The following is a 21,780-nucleotide window of genomic DNA, read 5'->3' as shown; positions in this document are numbered from 1 at the left end:
AAGACTATCCATATTCTGACTTACTCCTATATTAAATGTTGTGCTTCAGAGGGACATAAGTAGGCAAGGCTGAAACCAGGAAATAGGATTGACAAGAAATTCTACTCTAGCACCCTCTCATCCTCCCACGACAGGATATGACCTTATGTTAAGAAGTTTCTCAGACTCATGTTTCTCACTGGAAACATCTCTGCATTACCTCATGCTTTTTACAGGTTCTTCCACTAACTATTATGAATATTTATGCCACAGTATATTAATATGCATTTTCTCCAGAAGCTTGATAAATTATACATTAACATAACAGTTTTAAACTTCTCTCATACCAAACACCATTTAGGACCCACCTTCAGTTATTGCTCTGTAACACATTTGCATAAGTATTAACAAAATTTACTTAAATGCAGTAACTGTTCCAGAAAGGGATGCATAGGACAAGGTGGGAGTTTTGTATTTCTACACTGTTTTTTCCAGTTTGAGAGTCTTGTCCTGCTTGGCTAATAGTATTAATACATGTGCTCCAAAGAGTACCTGTACTGATGATTCTTTGTAAGTGAATGGCATCACACAAGAAACCATCTGAAAATGGTCAGATGAAAATTGATTCAAAGATACCATAAGAACTCACTGACTGCTATTTGCATTAATTAATCCTCAGAAAAATAAACATACATGAATTTAAGGACTGTTGTACTTTAAGCTCAGATGGAAATTAAGCACCACCTTCTCAACTCCTCCCTCTGTCCCCCCACCCCAAAACACAGCACTTTAACAGCTACTGAGAAGAAATTAACTTTACCCTAGCTAAAACCAGAACAAATACACATCTGAGAACTCCAACACATACCTTTAAAAGCAGTTTGCAGATTTCATATTTTCCTTTTGCTGCTGCTTCATGTAGAGGAGTGAATTTCCACAGGTCTGCCACATTGACAGAAGCACCGTGCCTCACTAGGAGTTCAGCCACTTCGTAGTGTCCATAAGAACAGGCGTTGTGCAGGGGTACTAAGCCACTAATCAAAGAGAAAGTATTAACAGCTAAAGAGAATAAAATCCAATATGCAATCCTATAAAGTTCCAGTAGATAAAACTCCCACTTTCACCAGACTTTATTGGTATCTTTCAGTCTTTCCAGTTCTCATGGGTTTATTTTTCTGCTATTAAAATATCAATTAAACTTAATTATCCTCCCTCGGTTCTCATCCATGAGACTTTTAAATACTTAGCAAGCCCAGGTGTTACTGCTTCCACAAGCATGTAACTTCAACAGCCAAAAACTAAACTGCAAGACTCACTGTTGTTCTGAGCTGGGTACTGAGTGTAAATTTCAGAAAAGATATAACACTTTATAGTGTCTGAAGTACAGTTATTAGGTAAGCACTGCACACCTGATAGATAAAGAAAGATACCCAAACATTTCTTTCAGGAAGAGTCTGAAAATTCAGTATGGGAAATTAATTATCCCCCACCCTTAACTAATATATTGGAGTGAAAGATCAAACATAATCATGCTACATGACTGCTTTGCAATTAATGCAAAAACCTGTAAAATGGTTCATATAATTTAACTGAATATTAACTCAATAAATAACTAACTTAATAATAAAAGCTAACTAATAGAATTAGGGAAATGACCATAGATAATCCTAGCATTTTACCCCATGCTATTCAAAACAAATTTTACATCACCTAAAACATGTCAAAGGCTGCTTTTAAGCACAACAAAATCTCCAAAATGGGCAAAAGGGAGAAGTATCATGCACTACAGTGTACGTGACAGTGGCTTTGCCAGAAAGCAAAGTATGCCTCAATGGTCTATGGATCTCCCTGCAGCACAGGAACGAAGCAGAACACGAAGAAAGGAAAGGGAAAAATTTTCAAGAGAAAAGCGTGATGGTTACTGAGACCTGAGCAAAATGAATACGCAGGATATAAGTCTCACACTAACAGAAAACAGTATCTCATGGAATTCAATGTACCCTTTATCTTTGGCATGCACATCTGCTCCATGGTGCAACAGATACTCCACCACTGATACACGGTTATATCCTGCAGCAAAGTGCAGTGGTGTTGAATGACGGCCTTCCAGATCTCTACAATTCACATTCTGAGGGCTGCAAAGTTGCTGCAAAGACAAAAACAGCCAATATCTAGTACAGAACTAAACCAAACAAATAGAAAAACTCCATAAAACCAAACAACAACAACAAAACACCAAACAAACAAACCCAAAAGAAAAAGTCTAAACTACCACCTCCAAAGACCCCAAACCATTTATTATCATATACAAATTTTCAGAAGTTAAATATCAGGAAATTTGTTTCCACTTAGACAAAGTTAAAAAAATAACTACAATAAATTTATGGCTGAAAGAACCTCTATAATAAACAAGACTTAAATGATGGAAGCAGTATGAAGAAGCTCTTAAGGTATTAGAAAGGGAGAACCTCTACATCATCAAGTACCAGTTTCAAGGTCATTTAATTTTTTCCAGGTATGTTACCATTTCCTGCCTATGCTGCCTTCTGAAATCTAGAAATATTGAGCTTAGCAGTCAGAGGAGCTGTGGTGCACAAAACTGCTGCTGTTTGAATATTAATATATGTCATGCTGAAGCTCAAGGCAGGAATGTATGCAGAACCATCTATCTGCAGGCCGTTTTGCCCACACACCAAGAATGAAAGACAATATCAAACCTTCCTATGATGTTGGGAGTCTGTGGCCTGAGCCTTCACCTTCAGATTAAGGATGGCTTAAAATAAGAAGTCTGCTACCTGTTAATAGTGTTTGCTTGCCTTCTGATTGAATCATGCACATGAGGTTTGTTTCTACTAAACTGATTCTGCACATCACAGGGTTCACTTCAAAGAATTATGGCTACACCTGAGTCCACCAAAGACATGGCTGTGTGAAGGACTGGTAAAATGAACAACCAAAAACTCAAGAGAAACGCACTTCAACATTTTTTATGATGTACCATTCACTTGGCACTACATCCATGACTGTCATAGCAGAGGCTTCCACAAGCCTTCCACAGTGATGCAAAGTGGAAAATTAGCATGAATTGCTCAAACCTACCTTCACAGTTTCCAAGTCTCCAGCTTTGGATGCTTCTAACAACCGATAATCCACATCTGATGTGCGCACAGGTGTACTTTCTACACAGGGAAAAAGATGGTTTAGGATTACTTAGGATAATTTAGTTATATTAACTTGTGCTCAACATATTTTTCAAACTTGGGGGGTGGAGTTGGTTTGTTGTAATCTGTAAAAATGCAGTTGGGGTTGTTCAACAAAACAGCTGAATAAGGACTCTTAGTTTCAGTGTAAACCAGTGAGTTTTCGACTCTAGAGCTGACATTCTTCTCTCTCAATCCACATAAATACATTCATGTACACATTTTAAACAGGTAATGCTATCTGTGTAACCAGCTACATCTCAGGAGTGAGTAGACTTCAAAACAGTCCTTCCTTGTACTGGTGTAAAATGCCTTTTTTTTTTTTTTTTTTTTTTTATCCTAAGACAAAAAAGTTGAAAACATTGGAGGAAATGGAGTTTCTAGCAACCACAGGTCTTCTCATCTATCTAGATATGTGCCTATCCTTGACTACCTGCACATCTCACGGTAAGGTGAGTTACTTCCTCTGTAGTTGCTACTGATGCAATTATTCTTCTCTGTACTTGCAAAAATTCAAATGTAACATGGGTAAGAGGATGCAAACCCTTAAGCACTTACAGGAAAAAAAGTGGCACCCTCTTTAAACATCTATTCACTTTTTCAATGGAGGATATAAACAAATTGTTATCTACACAGTATCCAAAGCACTTTTAACAATAAAATCTTTCTCTGGTGGACAAGTGAGAGATTTGAAGTAAAAGTCCAAACAGCTTAGCAAGTATCAGTATTTTTCTGCCAGTAACACTCTGCTTGTGACTGCTGAAGTATGGAGTACTTAACAGGGAGGCTGATGAAGGGAAAAAGGTTTCCCACATGCTCAGCAATATTCCAGTTGCCTTGGAACTTGCTACCAAAAAAGCCCCCAAACTCCCTACATGTACCTTCCTACAACCTCCCTGTATAGCAGTATGCTTTAAATCTACAAGAGGTTTATTTTCTTCCCAATTTGCACAAAGTCACTGAACTGAGCAAGGCTTTTTATTTATGTATTTATTTATTTTCTGACAAGTATCACACAGGGATAGATGAGAAAACTACTGCAAGTCTCTTACAATGAAAAAGAAATAAGATCCAAAGATGTAAAGGGAGAAACTGAAGTTCAAATACACAATCCTTTATTTTTACCCACCACTTAGAATCTGTTGCACTGCTTCATTTCCCATCTGTGCTGCTGTGAAGCCTTGTAAAGAGATGATGGAGGGATCAGAGCCGTAACTCAGCAACAGCCGGCAGGTTTGCAAGTGACCTGCTAACGCAGCCCTGTGCAACGCTGTTTGACCAAGTGTGTCCAGTGCATTCATCTGAAAAATCAGCAGCAATATAAAATAAAACACTCTTATAATTAAGAGCCTGCACCTGCCCCTGTCCTTAACTAGAAGAATTTTCTGGCAGACAAATTTATCTATCAATTCCTCTGCACTGCTATTAAACAAAACCAAATGACAAAATAGGTAAACACTCCAAAGGAAAAATAATTTACCATAGATATTTTCCTGTCTTTTAACAACAGAGGTTATTTGTTTGCAGAGCTAGCAGACAACACAGGATCCCCAAAACCATACTTAAAATAGCGATCAAGCTTTTGACAAATTTGATGAAGCCGATCTTGTGCAAGAAAACCAAAACTATCACAGAAGAGGAGAAGGATGTAAATAGTTTACCAACAATTGAAAGATCTTCCAGCTTTAAGGAAATTACCATCTCTCATTCTCAGATGGAGAAGTAACTCAACATTACACACTACCAAGTATTAATGCAAAACAAAGATGTCCAAATAGGAATTCTATGAAGGGTGGGGGAAAAAAACTTGGATACAACAGTCCACTTCCTCCTTGGTTTTTGTGCCTTTACAGAAATGTTAAGTATAACTGGATATAATTCTACTCAATACAGGATCGCATAAACAGGCAAAATGCAGTATTGCTTTCAAAGAGTATGAGATAATGGAAACATATCTGTCTGTCAAGATCTAAAAGAGTACCTAAATAACTAGAAGCATCTCCACTGGTACACTATCAAAGAAAGGAAGAGAATAATAGAGAGCTTTAAAAAGCGGAAAAACACCCCTATGAAAATAACCTTTCAAGAAGATACTCTATACCTAGCAGCAATTCATTACAAATTTAAATGCAAATGCCCAGCAGCTTTTTTACCACTTTATGAAACACAGAACTACTCTATATTCTCTGCAAGCAACTCAGAACCTGTTATCTGTTTCCAAGCCCACAGATTGCAGGCTGTGAACTGCATGCATAATAGACTTTGTTCCTGTAAAAACCCCACCCTTTCTACCTTCTCAAAACCTTTGTGGTAGCAGCAAACAAAGGCTTTGCTTCCTATTTATCACCTAAAATGCAGCACAGAAACCCTACTATATTTCCACAAAAACAAGTGAAAAAATATTTGGAGTAAGACACATATCCTAAATGAAATTTAATTAGAGGAGTAACTGTGTAAAGCTCTACTACCAAATAGAGTAAAAAAGTAAGTAAAATACCTGCAATACTACAATATCAAGCCACAGGAAAGAATAAAGAACAACCAATTGAATAAAGAGAAGCATGATTCGATATTGTCTGAAACTATTTTACAGACTGGTAAAGCAAAAATTTCTCAGATCACAAACCTCTCTTGCAGGAAGATGGATAGGAGAACAGTTCTGCTTTCTTCTAACTGTGCTCAGCTCATGCCACTCTAATAGGATTGCCCTAAAAGTTTTGTTTCAAATAAAAAACTTACTACTATCATAAATATTAAATAGCTGGTGAATGTCCCAAATCCATCATTTTGTTCAGATGAGGATCCTCACCTGCTTCAGGACACTGGATACCTTTCTGCACTGAGAAGGGCCCAGAGAAAAGCAGAAGTCTGGGGCTATACATGTTTAGTGATGGCAAAGGCAGAATGAAATGAGATTTGTGAATTCTAGAAGTAGCTGATAACAACGTTCATCCAAGAAAGAAAATCATAAGTAATGTCTTCTTTAACACTGAATCCCTGTGTTAAACATGCCTGTACGTGCACAAACTGTAGAAGCAACAGCAGCAAGGCATTTCACACTGCAGAACTTGATACTGACTAAGTCCCTGGAAAAAATGTTAATATTCATTTGAAAAGAACACTGTCAGAGTCATCAGAGCCTTGATCTCACATGTCTTATCCAGGTCTCCTTTCACCTCTAAATCATTATCTTTGCCAACAATCAATTCTAGAAGAAATACCTGCTTACTTCTGAGAGAAAAAGGGCTGCAGCTGACAGAGGGATGCATGCACTAAATGCAGCTGCTCTTTACTTCAGGAGCAGAATTATGCTTTGTAGGGCAATTTCACTGGGAATGTGTTCACTTTGGAGCAGGTCTTCTCTCACCAATAACGCAACACTTGTCTAAAACCAACCAAAGAATGTATTCCAATAAGGTTGGGAGCAACAGAATTTATTTCCAAATGAAAATCAACTTGAGCACTACAAACTGAAATACAAAACTGAGATTAAAGTCTCATAAAACCCAAACCTGGTACAGCATATGCTTGGGTTAACCTATGTTTGATACAAGGTCTAAAAACATAGGCCCTTTCAAATTCAGAGCTCAAGTTTAAACCCTATTTGACAAAATATAAAATATCCAAGGTGTACTGCCTTATTTGTGCACCAGGAAGGCAAATTGTTCCAGCTGCACTTATCAAAGATGATAAATATTCATTTGGTCCCCTTTATAAGCAGTCTGAAATTAGAAGGCTTGCAGCTCTGAATTATTTTACAGGCAAGTTTTCTGCAAGGAGTTAAAAATGACAGGATTGACAGCTTTTATTTCACAGGACACCGGCTTTCAATCTGATTTCTTCACCTTTTAGCACAAAAGCAGTCATTCCACTGCTCAAAACACAACATAAAAGCAGAATGCAGTTATCAAATGGAGAGTTTTTAAGTAAGGCTTTTCACAGAAGGATAGTGTCCTATACAGTATTTCCCAATGTAGACTTCCTTCTGTTCTTTCCTTTCATCCCCTTCATTTCCTTTTCCCCAATCTGAACCGACGCAGTAGAGAAATGGAAATGGTCATGTATCATCAGACACTGCAGAGATTTCCCGTTCCCTCACTGGTGCTCTCCTGGAGCAATGTACACACTTACAGCAATATTTCCTTGGTTGCCAGGCACTTGTGGCAGCTCAATAGCTGGGACCTGCTCAGGAGACATTTTTTGCAAGACCTCATAATCATATCAGCTTTCTGTCAATATCAAATGCTCTAAATATCCTCCTACTCCTTGATACTACAGCAGCAAAAAGCAACAGCTTCCAAGCACTGCAACTTTCTTTGTGAGATCTTTCTGGAAGATGTACACTCTAAAAATCACAGGTGAAACTTGTGCTCTGACAACTGTTCCAGTATCGCAGTATCATTCCCTGCAGTGCAAGTGTTCTAACTGCTCTCCTGATGCATTAATTCTGAAAACAAGTTGCAGTATGCCTTGTGTCTTTGTGCATTGCTAACAATAAACATAACAGGAGTGAAGAGGCACTGGTGACAATTTTAAGCTCTGTCAGCAGGAAAAAAAAGCAGCAAAAAAAGGGTCAGTTTCACTCTGAAAGCTCTTGCGTGATCCAGTCAGATGTTCCACAACTGCCTCTTCTGCATAAAAGCTTAAGATTAATGTCAGGATGTTTGCATGTCTCAGCAGTGAGAAAACATGAACCACTCAATCACAATAGATCACACAGTTCTTCACATTGTTAACTGTCATAGTCTAGAACCTACTTTATGAAAGGAAATTTAATTTCACAATGCTTACTGTTTACTGAGAAAATTGTACCTCTATCTGAAATGTTGGAAGCAAATGTATTATACAATACAGTTATTAAAAACCGTTTCAGTTTGTTGTGTTGGTCTAGACAGATGGTAAGCATTTTCAAATCCATGATCACTAAAGGTTGACAACATGCCACTCCAATGCACAGAAACATCTGTATTATGCAAAGATCCATAAAGCAAGATCCTCCCAGCAGAGCAGAATGAAGTCATTTCTGCTACCATCATGAATAGGTACACTATCTCTCTGACTTGACCTTAGAAAGGTTCATTTTGTATTGAGGAAGAATGGTTTCAACAGTATCCTTTAGAGGTGTATCATAGTTAAAGAGCATTCATGACATCTCCACACTTGCCCAAGATAACAGTGAACTTGCACACGCAAAGGTTTTTCTTTCCAGCAATTGTTCCGGTTCAGAAAATACTCTAAATCTGTTCTTCTGCACTACTAGAAAGCTGAATGTCTTTCTGAACACATTAAATTTCCCACGTATCTGTAAATTTGGACAAGGAGTTTGTTTTAAGAAAAATTCAGCTATCTAGCAGTACAACAAAACAGGATGAAAAGCACTTTTTCACCAGCTCACCACCTTCAAATTATTTTCTTTTTAAACAAAGGATTTTGATCATCTTCAAAGATAAAACTGTGGCATTTGAAGATTTGTTCATTGTTCTAATAAAAACTGTTTATGTTTGAGGATTCTTTAAGTATCCTCTGCTTTTATTTTTCATATGTACTTTGAGGATATTCAACATCAAATAAACTGTGGTGTGAAATGCTGTCTCACACTGCAATTGAGGCAAGCAAGTAAAAACTGGATATGACAGTTAAAACCACAGATATTTATGATCAACATTCTTGAAGAAAATTCGAAGAAATACCAAGCTTTCTCACCCGTGCTTTAGATGTACAATTGACAGTCAACTTCTGCAAACTCAAACAACAAGCTAATGAAAGTATCTTCCATGGCACACGTATTGCTTAGCAATAACACGCTGATGTGAAAGGGATGTGCACAAAGGACTTCTTTACAGTTCAAATTACGAATCTAGTTTATGCTGTCAGTAAGGGCCAGCATGACACACCAAAATAAGCAAGTTGTGGCTTTAGATTAATTCTTGCCAATACTAATGATCTTAGAAATCCTTCTGTAAAATAAGTCTAGATCAAGCACATGTTATTCGAGCAGTTCTTCAGTGTTTATTATCGTCTAACATACTTCAAAGAGCAAATATACACAGTGATAAAATTAAATCCAGCTCCAAGACCAGGAATCATCTCTTGTTCATCCCCAAAAAATTCCCTGAAGCAGTCTTTGCTACGCTACGCTCCTTTTGCAGAACAAGAAAAGGCTAAGCAAACATACATACTTCACTTTAGCCCACTTTTGCTGTCTGACTCAACTGATCCTCAAGAAAACAGCAGGATTTCCTCTCTATTGCTAATACAGTCACAAATTATTTTCAACCTTCAGAACTTTATATGACTTTGTCTCCTAAATCTATTACTGGTTATTTTGTGGATCAGCTGTCTGCCTTTTGGCATGGAATTTCAGAAGAAGAAAGTTCCACTTTCTTTGAAGTTCCAATTACGGATCTTTTTCAAACTATTCTTCTCTCTATAATCAGTAGTGGTTTCCAAAAGGTAGATTAAAGCTGACTTGCACAGTACCTCTCCTCTGAGAGAAGAGATGGTTGCAAAGTAAAAAAAGACATAGTAGCTGTCATCCATACACACTTCAGAAAGTATTTTATACGGGATCACATGTGAAATATTTTATATGGAAAAAATTGGGATTGGTTGAAGAACTGAGTGTATCGGAAGTGGGAAGGCTGCTCGGTGGTTGGTTGTCAGACAGTTTTGTTTTACTATTTGCATTAATGATCTTGGCACAGAATTGTGCTGAAGGGCACAAATAGAAAAAATTAGCAAAAAAAAAAATGGAGATTCTCTGTGCACTACAAGATTAAAGAAGGAACTGAGTACTACTATCTCATGTCTATTAAAAAGGCAAACATGATCCCAGTATGCATCAGTCTGGCATTTACACCAGAGATATGGAAGTGCCACCATGGAAGGCAGTGCGAAATGAATTCCCTTCTTGTTGCCTGAGCTCCAAGATTTCTTCTGGTGCTAGTAAAGAGAAGGGGTTATAAGTGTAAATAGGAAATGGCAATGTTCCCTTATGAAGGATGACTAAGTGTTTGAGGCTTTTAGCCTACCAAAAAAAAGGTTTAAAAGAATCAGTTTGTTAACTGAAAAATACCTCATCAAAGGAAGCATCAAAATGGAAAAGATGTATTTAAAACGCAGAAGAGTGTTGTTTGAAGCTGCTATTGTAGTGGGACTAGATCCACCAGCTTTTATATTGTAAAAAATACAACTAAACATGATCAAACAGCTTAGTACATCTGGTTACGTTTTATGAAGCAACTAAAATTTAAGACACAAAAAGAGTAAACATTAATAAGAAACTTCCAGAAACACAGCAAATCAAAAAAAAAAAAATCAAAAACCTGTATCACACTTCAGGGATTAAAGCTATGAAGTCCCAACAATCAGATACAAAGAAATATCCACGTTAAAAGTATCTGATGAAATGAATGTCCACAGACAAAGCAAGAGGTCAAATGATATATCCAAGCAGGACAAACATTTTAGAGTGATTAAATATGCCTAGTTAACTAATAAATACTCTTGAGCATATCCCATCTAGGAACTTCAAAGTGCCTCATAAAACTTTAATGATCTACCTCTCATTAAAAATTATGATTGCATTATGTACCATTTTACAGCTAAGAAACTTCGGACACTGATAAAGAGGGACCTGATCCCTTGCAGTATGGAAATATATACTTAATATTAACTTCAATTGGTCTCCTGCCATGCACTTAAGTGCTTTGCTAGATCATAAATGTGAGCAGCTATCCTCAGAATAACACAGGATACAGGATATGAATGAAGAATGAGGTTTAATGACCGCCTCTATTTGCATAGTGTCGATGGGATAAACAACAGACCACAGCGCTCAGCATTTTTCTGTAGATAACTGTGGGCCACTCACCACCATCACTCTGTCCACAAGTGACTCACAGATCATGATTTAGGAAATCCTGCTTCAGGATATAAAAGCTATCAAAAGAACATGCTACTGACAAAACCAATAAAATTGGGCCTTCCAGTAAGGATGACATCTCTGAGCTTACTCCTAACCTGACTACACTGAGCTAGATTTTCAAGGGAGCACTAATTTAAATACTCAAAGTATAGTAGCAGGTTTTCCAGAAAGCCTCAGTGCACACAAACTACTTGTATTTCAAAGCAGGTAGTATGTTGGTATCAGTACACTTGAAACTCCAGCATGTCCAGTTCAGTGCCTAACCAAATACTATCAGTACCCAATTCCTGTGCAAAATCAGATCCATAAAGCCATGAGGTATCTATTCAAAATATGGCAAAATTAATTTTTTTCACTTCCAGTGCATAGGTATGCTACTAGGGGTGAATCTGGGAAAATAATAATGAATGGGTTTAATGACTATAAGCAACATCTCTGGCCCTGCCTTCCCCCTTGGGAAAAATCTTCTAAGTTACCACTGCATGAGGATTCTCAAATGTGAAACTTTGCTATAGTATTGTTAAGCCATTTTATGATGCCATTAAAGTACTGTGGAAGTGAATCAGATACTGAATTCTTGACAGTGAGAACTCATACAGGCTTATAAAATAAAACCCAATGATTCAAAATAAAAAGACATAGTATTAACTATGTATATAACTGCATTGCTCTTACTTCTATCACAGCAAGAGTGACATTAGCTTATTATTGCAGGTATATTTCTTCATTTCTAGCTTCCTGAATGACAATGAAGACTTAAAAAGAGTAATCTGAGCCCCTTTAAAAGCAAAAATAAGGAGATCATTTATATTTTAACCAATGCAAAGAAAGTATCCACCAAGAAGAATTTCTGAGAAAATTAAGTGGGTAAGTATATCATTACCATAAATGTCAAGTTTGCTGCTCAAACTTGGAAAAATATCATTCTAAAATACTTCTGAAAGATGCTTAAACCACAGTCTAAATAAAGTTATACTTTTGCCTTAAATAAAATACATGTAAGTATATTTACCTTTGCTCCATGCTTATGCAGAACTTCCATGACATCATTATGAGCTTTTTCAGCTGCAACATGTAAAGGTGTCATGAAGCTAGGGAAATAATAAAGAAAAAGATATTAGTTTTACACTCCTAGTATGACAGAGTCCTTTGGAAAATTCAGAAATTTCAGAAACCTACTCTTTGTTTTTCTCATTAACATTTGCTCCTTTCCTGAGCAATAGTTCTGTAACTTGCTTCCGCTTGGGATGCACAGCAGCCACAGCACAGTGCTGCAAAAAAAAGTAAATATAAATTATATTTCAACTACACCGATGACAAAGAACTTTAAGATACATTACTTAATCTCTTAATTATGCTTCTAAAATCAGACGACAAAATTTACAAACAAAATCCATCATATTTCTGCTGAAAACTTAACGTACTGAAAAAAATACAAGCTAGTGATCAATGCTAAATTATTCTACTGAGAAAAACAATTTTCATTTTAAAGCTATTTGTCACTTACAAAAGAAAAAAAAGGCAGTATGGTCCCAAATACATTAACCAGCTATCAGGACAAAGCTGACACAATAATATACAAAGGAGGTAAAGACAAACAGTTTGAAACAGCCTAACTTTCTGCAGAGGTCTTCTAAAGGGATCCTTAACATTCTGCTGCTCTTGTCAGATTCACATGATGTTGTTGTTGTATGCTGCTTTGTTCCTTCTTTTACTTCAAAGTGTCCTGAACTTGTTATTGGCTATTTGTGTTATGCACCCAACTACAGATTACATAATAAGCAAACAGGTTTATTAATAAATTTCTCTTACAGTCTCTTTTTTTCCATGCTGTGAGCAAGACAGACCTTTCACATAGGGCTTTTCAGTGCTCACACCTGCCCTTGTGGGACACAGCCCGCACAGCCCTTTGCTAGGTGTAACTTTTCTCCTAAATGTGCTATCTGCCAACTGTTTCTCAAAAATGGCTCTACCAATGCATTCCTGAGGCCTGAGATTACCAGCATGGCTCCAGATAAGATTCAACAGCAGGCTTTAAAATCAGTTCTGAAATGTTTGTTTCAAGTTTGGACGTCTCAAGATAGCAGACTATGAGAAACAGGAGAAACTTTTGGATATTTCTGTTTACATGTTTACCTATGTTTTAAACCAGTAACCCCAAAAACCCCAGATATTCTCCTGGAACAGAGTTCCCTAAATTTCTAGTAGCAAAACAACAGCCTTCACAATGAGATAGAACCCCAAACCCAATGCTAAAAAGCAGCAATAGTACTGATAACCATCTTTTGCCCAGTTTCAGCTTTCACTAAGTAACTTCCACTCAAGCTTTCTGTTGGTCAGGGCAGGGCACATCCAAGTTTTGCAAAGGCAAGTTTTGTAAATAAACACAAAGATCAACATCTGCTTTGAAGAGTAGCAGCATTTTTAAGGCTTTGCAGATAATATCCTGTCTGTATTTCATGCCAATATAATAAACAAGCCCTAAACCACACAAAAATGTGAAATATTGCCAAACTTTGGAGCAACACTGAAAACAACTCAGGTACTTGTTTCGGCCTTTGTGGGGTAATAGGGCACAGACCCCAGTGGTCCACAGTAAAGAATATCATGCTTAGGGCAGGAATAGCTCAGTTAGATTGTACATAACCTCATCCGATCCTGGAAACTAAATCCTTCCACTTGGACTAGAGACCACTTGGAAATCTCAAATACAGGAGGCAAAAATTGAAAAATCACAATCAAACACTTACTGAACAATGGAACAAATACATCGGTAGAGCTAAAATATCCCATTTGGCCCAGCTGTCTCTGCAGAATGAGCAGGCGGAAAAGAGCAAAGAACATCACAGGACTATGAAGTGATCATTACACAGCTCAAGAGAAGCCACATAGCAGCAGCTGATATACTCAGGAAGAAAAGGATAACATCCTTGCAAAATTTCATACTGCTTTCACATTCAGCCTATAAATCTCTCTTCTCTATCTTGCTTCTAAGTTCAGGCTAGGATGCTGAGTCCTCCACAGAGGAAACAGACCATACGGATGCTTGGTACTCAACACACAGTGTTCTGATCACAATCACAATGTCTGTAACACCAAATATGCAGTTGTACGCCTGCGGCTGAGACCTACCACTGTGAAGAAAATGTTCCACTGGAATAAACTATCATAACTATAGTGGGTTTAATAATACCATCAGTCCCACTCAGCTTCAACATCTTCATCTGAGATACTGGCTGTGTTCTTTGCCTCCACTGCTTCTTCAAACAATGAAATAAGAGCAGGATACTGCCAGAAAAGCCTCAAAGACCTCTGTTTCCATAGCTAATGTGGCACTGTCAGTATTATTCTAATCCTGTAAGACCCTGTGATATACACCTGTTTTCACCACAAGTTTATATACCCTATGAAGAAGATTTGTAATCCAAGTTTGTCCATATAAAACATGAAGGAAACACTGGACCACAGGATAGAATTTAACCCCTGAAAAAACACAGCAACTGACCAACAAAAAAGAGAGTGATGGGGAAAAAAGAAAGAGAAGTGAAAAAACAAAAGGTGGGGAGTGGCTAGAGGACTTCTGTAATCTACCAGAAGGAAGAAAAAAGTGATAAAATAAATTATATGGTGTTTTTCTATAACAGTGATTTTATTTTAATATATTAAGTGTTTGATGGCAAATCCTCAATCTCAGATGATGAATGTATTTTCATAGTGTAGAAATAAAACTCCTTGGCTGCCAAACTACCACCACATTTATCATGAAACAAATGGATTGACTTTATAATCTCACCAGTGCAGTCTCATGAGACTGTGGCTGCTTAAAATTAATGATCTCCAAAGCAAGTGTCTTTTTCACTTTGGCTAGGTCTGCCTCTCTGGCTGCTTGCAGTAAAGAGTGTCCTTTAAATTCATCTGTTAGAGGAAAAAGATGCATTTAATATTCAGCAACATGTCACATTTATAAATGTTACAGGAGAAAGGTAGCTATACTCAATTATGAGGAAATAGGAATGCTTCTGCATGTCTTCAGGTAGTAGCTGACCTGGACACAGAACATAAAACATGTTTTGCTGAAACCAAAGGGACATTCTAAAGGAGAGGGGAAGTGATTCCTTGAGTAAAATCCTTATAGCTTTTCCCCCTCTTATCCTCCACCCAACCCACTTGACATTAAATGTGTGTGTGACCTCTAAATTATCTATGTATGAGTTCTAGTGAGCACATGGCATATTCTTCAGAAAAAAAGCATTACAGTAGCTTTTCAAAAACCCTGTTGTATTCACAATGATAACAAATTCACTGTAAAGCCTAAATATATATAATATATAAAATTATAAATAATAACAACAACAGTAACAATAATACATCCATAAAATATTAAACTATTGGTCTTAAAGAAAGCTAACTGGATAAGCATTTGAAGCCAGTCTGCTACAAAGATGAGACAGGTTTTGACAGCAGATAAATCTTTGCAAGTAAGAAGAAGTATTTTCTTATGTTCACATCTTGTTTAGGTCAGCAATTAGTTCACTTTAGTTTTAAATAACTTTGAATTTGAAAAGGAATGAGAGTGTTTCTCTTAAAATACACATATGAAAGGAGGTTAGCAAAAATGATGTCTGACCCTGGGAACTAGGAAAAAAACCACCTTGATTTCAGTAAAAATATCAGTATTTTTCTTTCCTAAGCAAGTTGGAAAAACTAAGCTTGTTAAAGAGGGGTTTTCTTCTCCCAGCTTTGTTTTAACTTCTTGTGGTTTTGTGGATTTATACATAAAAATAAATATTAATGACTTCTAAATTTTAATTTCAAATATAATTCAAATTTCTTTGTAAAGAAAGCATTACTCAAAGCACAAGTACAAATAAATCCTGAAATAACAAATATAATGTAATTTTATTCCCAAAGTATAAAAATCAAACAACTCAAGAAGATAAAAACCATGATATTTTGGGTATGAAAATACAAGATGTCCCATCAAGATACTGTCCAATCTGACATATACAAATAGTCACATTTGTATACAAATTTCAGCGGATATTAATGGACATCAGTCTTCCCCCATTACTTTTGAGGAACTATACATAGAAGTAAAACAAAAGTTTAAATAGATTATTTTTTACATTTTGGAAGTTTCCATTTAAGTGCAATAAAGAGCCTCAATATAGAGGCTCCTGTCTGACTGACCTGGACTTCAAGCATTAAAAAACCCACAGTCACTGATTCAGCAGCGCCTTAATAATTTTAAACTTAAGAAAACCGGGCAATATCACAAACAGTATATTAGAGGTACCTGCATACCTCAAGGTGAGTAGCACAGCTGCAGCTACTCTACTGCTTTGCATCCACTTTGTGAGGCTCAAGGAAGCTGTCCTGAAAGGAAAGCATCCCTTTACACCCACCACCAACTGCCTGCAGTCTGAGAACACTTACAGGTCAGTCTCTCCCTGAGCTCAGGCGTTGGAGCCATATCGACCGCGCTCTTGCCGTGGCAGTTGACCAGCGTGGGATCCGCGCCGTGGCTCAGCAGGAGGGAGCAGACCTCCACGCGGTTCTTGGAAGCAGCCTCGTGCAAGGGGGTGAACTGCCACAGGTCCATAGCGTTCACACAGGCACCATGCTAGCACAGCAAATAAAGCCTTGGATTAGTAAGAAATCATCTCCTACAACTAAAAAGCTTACAAATTTTCATTTTTCTAAAAAAAAAAATTGGTTCTACTCTTTCATATATGAACACATACACAAAAAAATTAATTAAAATACAAGTATACACAAAAATACTGTTGAATCCTCAAAAAAAAATTTGGAATTTCTGTGTAAGATAACTTTTGCACAGAAATATTCAAATAAATTAAACTCTACTATCAGTCCAAAGAAATTAGGTGGGGAAAAAACACATACACTGTTCCACACAAAGACCTAAAGTTGCAGGTTTCTGAAATGACAATAGGATGTTTGAAACCTGTTACTCCAGAAAAACACAAGTCTTGTTTTTCAACTCTAGTATAAACAGTTCATATCTCACCTAATACCTGAATCTACAGTAATTGCTTTCCATCCTTTTGCTTACCTTAAGCAGCAGCTCTGTAACCTCGTAGTGTCCATATGAACATGCATTATGAAGAGGCACAAGACCACTGCATGGAAGAAGAAGGCAAATGACGTTTATTTAAGCAGCATTTTTAAGGAAAGAGGAACAATCTTCTCTCTACTGAGATGAAAAGATCAAGTTAAAGCTAAACTATTTACATAAAAATTAGGATTCACAAACTAATGGGAAAATCTGACTTTCCAAACAACACATTACTTAACATTGACATTAAAACATGGGGGTTTGTTGCTTGGGGGTCTTGTTTTTGGGGGGCTTTTTTGTTGTTTTTTTGTCTTAACAGGCCACAGACGTTTAATCTCCCATTAAGATTTGCATTAAGTGGCTTTGACACGATCTTTCTTGAAGCTATTAAGGAGGGGGAAAAGTTCCATTCTGCATTCCATTTGCTCACCAGTGTTCTGCTTCTGCCTAAATATGAACTCCTGTTTAAAATGATACGTGAAAAACAAAAGTCCCCAGATAACACTAACATAACTACTGGGTATATTATGAAGATGTAGAAATATCCATAGAAAGTAGACTCAAATTGCTGTTCCAGACTGTGGAATGAACTGATTTTACTCCATTTTTTATAGTACAACCTATTTAACTGTTCACGATACTTCTAAGAGAGTCCCTGTAATTTTTTGTACAGCTCTGTTACTGCAGGCCATAGTTAAAAATGACACTAGCAAAGTAAATAACAGGGATTTGGTCATAAGCACAAGATGTAATAAAAAAGTCATGCACTGAATAGGAGATGCAAATAGGGCAATTATCGCAGAGCTAAAAATGAGTTCAATTCAAGCCAAGCAACACAGGCTACTTATGGATCAACTATGCACAATATACTGAAAACAATAATTAACCCTTCCCCATTTATGAAAAATACAGGGAGTGATTCCCAGAATTGCAAAATCAACTCAAAGAGCATTAGGACAGCAATTAAGTGAACTTAATTTTAAGGTATTTGCTCTGAGAAGCAACACTGCATTTGTCACAGGAGAGGGAAATTTGTTTGGGGAAATTTTCCAAACTGTTATTTTTCCGTCATCACTTTTCTTAATTACAATTTATGGGTGCAAGTGAGGGACAGAGAGAAACTATTCAGTCCACCAAGCACCTCTTCCAAAATGATGGTCATCTCAAGGTCAGTCATCAAAGACAATCACTACAGCAATGCACCCGGTCACTTCTGCAGCATTTCCTCACCTTTCTTCTTCTAGTACATTGCAACTTTGTGCATAACAATTGTAAGGGAAAGAAAGGACCAGTGGAAAAAGAGCTGCTTCCTTGGCAAGGCTTCTCTTTGGGAGTAACTGGAAGTGGTGACCATTTTGAAAATGCAGCTCAGTGCCTAAGGGCTCTCTTTGAATTGACCCCATTGAAGAGAACCTAAGAGGTCTACAAAATCGATGTAACTTAATTTAGTTCCTTAACTGTAAAGTGACACCTATTTATAGCATTATTTACCAACAAATTGTGTATAAATAAGAAACAGCAAGGTAAAACAAAACACCACACTGATTGTAAATGTGTGATGTCACTGAAAAAAAGTGGGAGCTTACTAGGATGTTAAGACATTTCTAAATACGTTTGGGTTGATTTAAAGTTTAATACAGAGCAAGCATATTGGTTTTCCTTTCGTTTCCTTTCTTTCCGCTCCTCTCCAGCACCCAGTTCTAGTTCAACTTAGTTACTTTTTACACTTTCCAAGCAAATCATTCAAACCTCATTACAGCATTTATGCTGGAATTTTCTACCAACTGATGATGAAATTTTTGACAGGGGTAAAATACTTCAGACTTGCCTAACAGTGCTGGATCTAGCTGAATAGGTACCATATAGAGCTTTATTGTGGGATTTTTGTGGTTTATTTTCTTCTTATGGCTTTTGTTTTTGTTTTTTTTTACTTGTGTAACATGTCATTATGCATTTCACAACAGTTCTGATTTTAAAAAGCCATTGGGGTGAATGGACGGACTAAAGTGCTACAACTAGTCAAACTTCAAGAGTTTAAGTGCACCGAGGACTGGCTTGGAAAGAAAGGAAAAAAGGAAAAAAGCTAAGAAGTTGATTAAAAATCTTTTAACACTAGGCTGGACTCAGCAGAAAATGAAAATATAGGAAGTGCCTCAAGTTTGCTCCTGGAGACAGAAGATACACTCATTGATATCTTACTTCTATGGACTCTGAATACAAAATGCATGCCTTTAACCAGGGACCAGGGGCTTAATTTCTACAATGTTAGGACTAAGCCCTTCTAACAGACCATCATGAAAATCGTCACCTTACAGGTCAGAAACACTTGGCTGAGAACAATGCACAAAGTGTATAATTCCAGATTTCTGACAGTTGTGCACTTCTTGTAATATCATACATAACTACTATCCTTACTGCAAAAATAGAATAGCTTAGTTTCTACTACATCTTGATTTTTGCTGGCAGCATCAATCAAGATACATCTCCAAGGACCGCTAGTTGTGAGCACATGAGTATTACTGATGTTACTTGGAATTACATTCATATATATGCAACAGCATAATGACACTACAGATAGGCTTTTCAATGCACATTTTTCACTAAGCCCCCGTATCTCCCCTCCACTGCCTTCTCTAAAATAATGCTGTTAGTCCATGATTTCAGAGGGTAGTCTGTGCACGGAAGTAAAGAACAAAGATTGGAAAAAAATTTAAAGGTGTAAAAAAAGACCTAGAACAACTGCAATCACAGTCTGTTATCAGGGCTCTAACAAAGGTTCATTTATGATGAACCACACACAGATTTTGGAAGCAAGTATCGCATCCTCAGCCAACTATTTGAGATTATGCTGTAACACGAACCAGAGAAATAAATCTTCATCTTGATTAATACAAAATCTCTGCTGCAAATAGATAATAAATCAGTTAATTTTGCATACCCTTTGTCCTTTGCATGCACATCGGCACCATGCTGAAGCAGAAGCTGGACTATCCGAACCCTGTTGTAGCCTGCTGCTAGGTGTAAAGGAGTGGACTGTAAAAGAGATGAAGAATGGAAGCCACATAAATTTTAACTCCTGAACATTCTGCCATTGAAGTACTGTTAGTTTCTCTTACACATTGCGTCAAGATAAGTTACAGTTCCCTTCTATGATTAGCCAAATTAACAAATACACAGCACATGCAGGCCCCATCCTGTTGTCAATCCAAAAAAATGTTCCTTAAGTTGGGAAAGAATACAGGTATTCCTTAAGGCACTAACAACCTCCTAACTTAATTTAAATTATGGCCCACCTTTGGCTTGTTTGGGGATTTTCTGTTTGGTTCTTTTTTTTTTTTTTCCCCTCTTTCTCTTTTTATGCCATAATTTTAGTTTTAAAATGCTAGAGTTTGGGGGGTTTTTTTAACTCACAAGTAAATTTATACAGTTTAGGCTGTATACTCACTGCTTACAAGACTGCTTGTATGTACACTTGTTGCAACAAATGCACAAGAAGCAGACTGCAGAACAAGAACTAATGCATTTATCCCAAAGCAGGAATGTTTGTCTTCAGCTCCTCACCAAAAAAGTAGCTATATGTGTTGTGTACCGTGCTGTGGTAAGACACAGAGCAAACTGTATGCAGTTTGCAGTTTCCTGCAAAATAAAGATCTGCAGCAGTAATGCACCTTGCTACATAACAGAGCAATAACACCTTTCTCCATAGATAACTTCTACAAATTTTAACTGAAAGCTTTTGAGTTGACAACAGTAATTCCCCTTGAAGTTTATTTGAAAAAGCTTTTTATTATGAAACAAATGTTGTGTGCTGTGTCAGTCTGAAGGGACTGCTTTATTATACAAATGGATAACACTGTTTCCTCCTTCCCAAGGCTGAGAAGCAGTGGATTTTAAAGCAATCTTTGTTGCAATTTATTTTGTGGCATGCAACCAAACAATACAATTTTATTACAGTAATACCCCATACATAAACCAGCTTGAAACATGGGAAAATCTACATCTCTCACAGAATTACACCAAGTACAGATTTACTGTCAGCATTAAAACAGCGTTATACAGTATTACAAGTGAGACATCACATTTCACTATTATTTCCAGGAATACACATTTAGTATGTCCGTAACTTGGAGTAGTCTGTATTATATTTCAATAAAATCTCAACACATTGCTACTTTGCTCCAGAAAGAGTAACTACTTTGGCACCTGCCAAGTGTCCTGTGTATCACAGTGAGGACAGAGCTTGTACTATCAGAAATGACAGCACAGGGCATCTCTGAGAAAAACATCTGGATAACTCAGTTAATTTAGGGAAGCAGTTATGCAAGTTTCTGTAAGACCCATCTTCAGAATTATCTATACGCAAAGTAAGGACCTCTAACATCCCTAACCCAAAGATCCCCAAAGTATTTCCAAAGTACAGAATACCACCACCAACAAAACATGTTGCACCTTTTAAGTATTTGCCCATTCAAATTGTTAGGATCTATTGCTCTTTAAGAAGCTTCTACTACTGAATTAAAAACTTACATTGATCCAGAAGGCATTACATTCTTTTTACATCTGCCCCTATTATAAAAGAGCTGGCTTCTGCATATCAT

At 37.0% G+C, this 21,780-nt stretch overlaps 1 protein-coding gene across 1 annotated transcript in view; it reads right to left on the bottom strand.

Moving 5' to 3' along the window:
* TNKS (tankyrase) overlaps positions 1–21,780 on the bottom strand; it is a 136,458-nt gene that overhangs the window by 24,388 nt on the left and 90,290 nt on the right. Inside the window, exons 6-15 of the mRNA XM_050338714.1 lie at positions 20,121–20,215; positions 17,180–17,246; positions 16,543–16,729; positions 14,900–15,021; positions 12,286–12,377; positions 12,119–12,197; positions 4,309–4,480; positions 3,079–3,158; positions 1,980–2,125; positions 848–1,013 (exon numbers count right to left, since the gene is read on the bottom strand). Of these exons, the coding sequence (XP_050194671.1) occupies positions 848–1,013; positions 1,980–2,125; positions 3,079–3,158; positions 4,309–4,480; positions 12,119–12,197; positions 12,286–12,377; positions 14,900–15,021; positions 16,543–16,729; positions 17,180–17,246; positions 20,121–20,215 (1,206 nt within the window). The remainder of the gene's footprint in view (positions 1–847; positions 1,014–1,979; positions 2,126–3,078; positions 3,159–4,308; positions 4,481–12,118; positions 12,198–12,285; positions 12,378–14,899; positions 15,022–16,542; positions 16,730–17,179; positions 17,247–20,120; positions 20,216–21,780) is intronic.

This window comes from Myiozetetes cayanensis, unplaced genomic scaffold (assembly GCF_022539395.1).
Source record: "Myiozetetes cayanensis isolate MyiCay16 unplaced genomic scaffold, myiCay2020 scf7, whole genome shotgun sequence".
NCBI classification, from domain to species: Eukaryota; Metazoa; Chordata; class Aves; order Passeriformes; family Tyrannidae; genus Myiozetetes; species Myiozetetes cayanensis.
The sequence above is the reverse complement of the archived record's forward strand: the minus strand, read 5'-3'. Positions and strand labels throughout refer to the sequence as shown.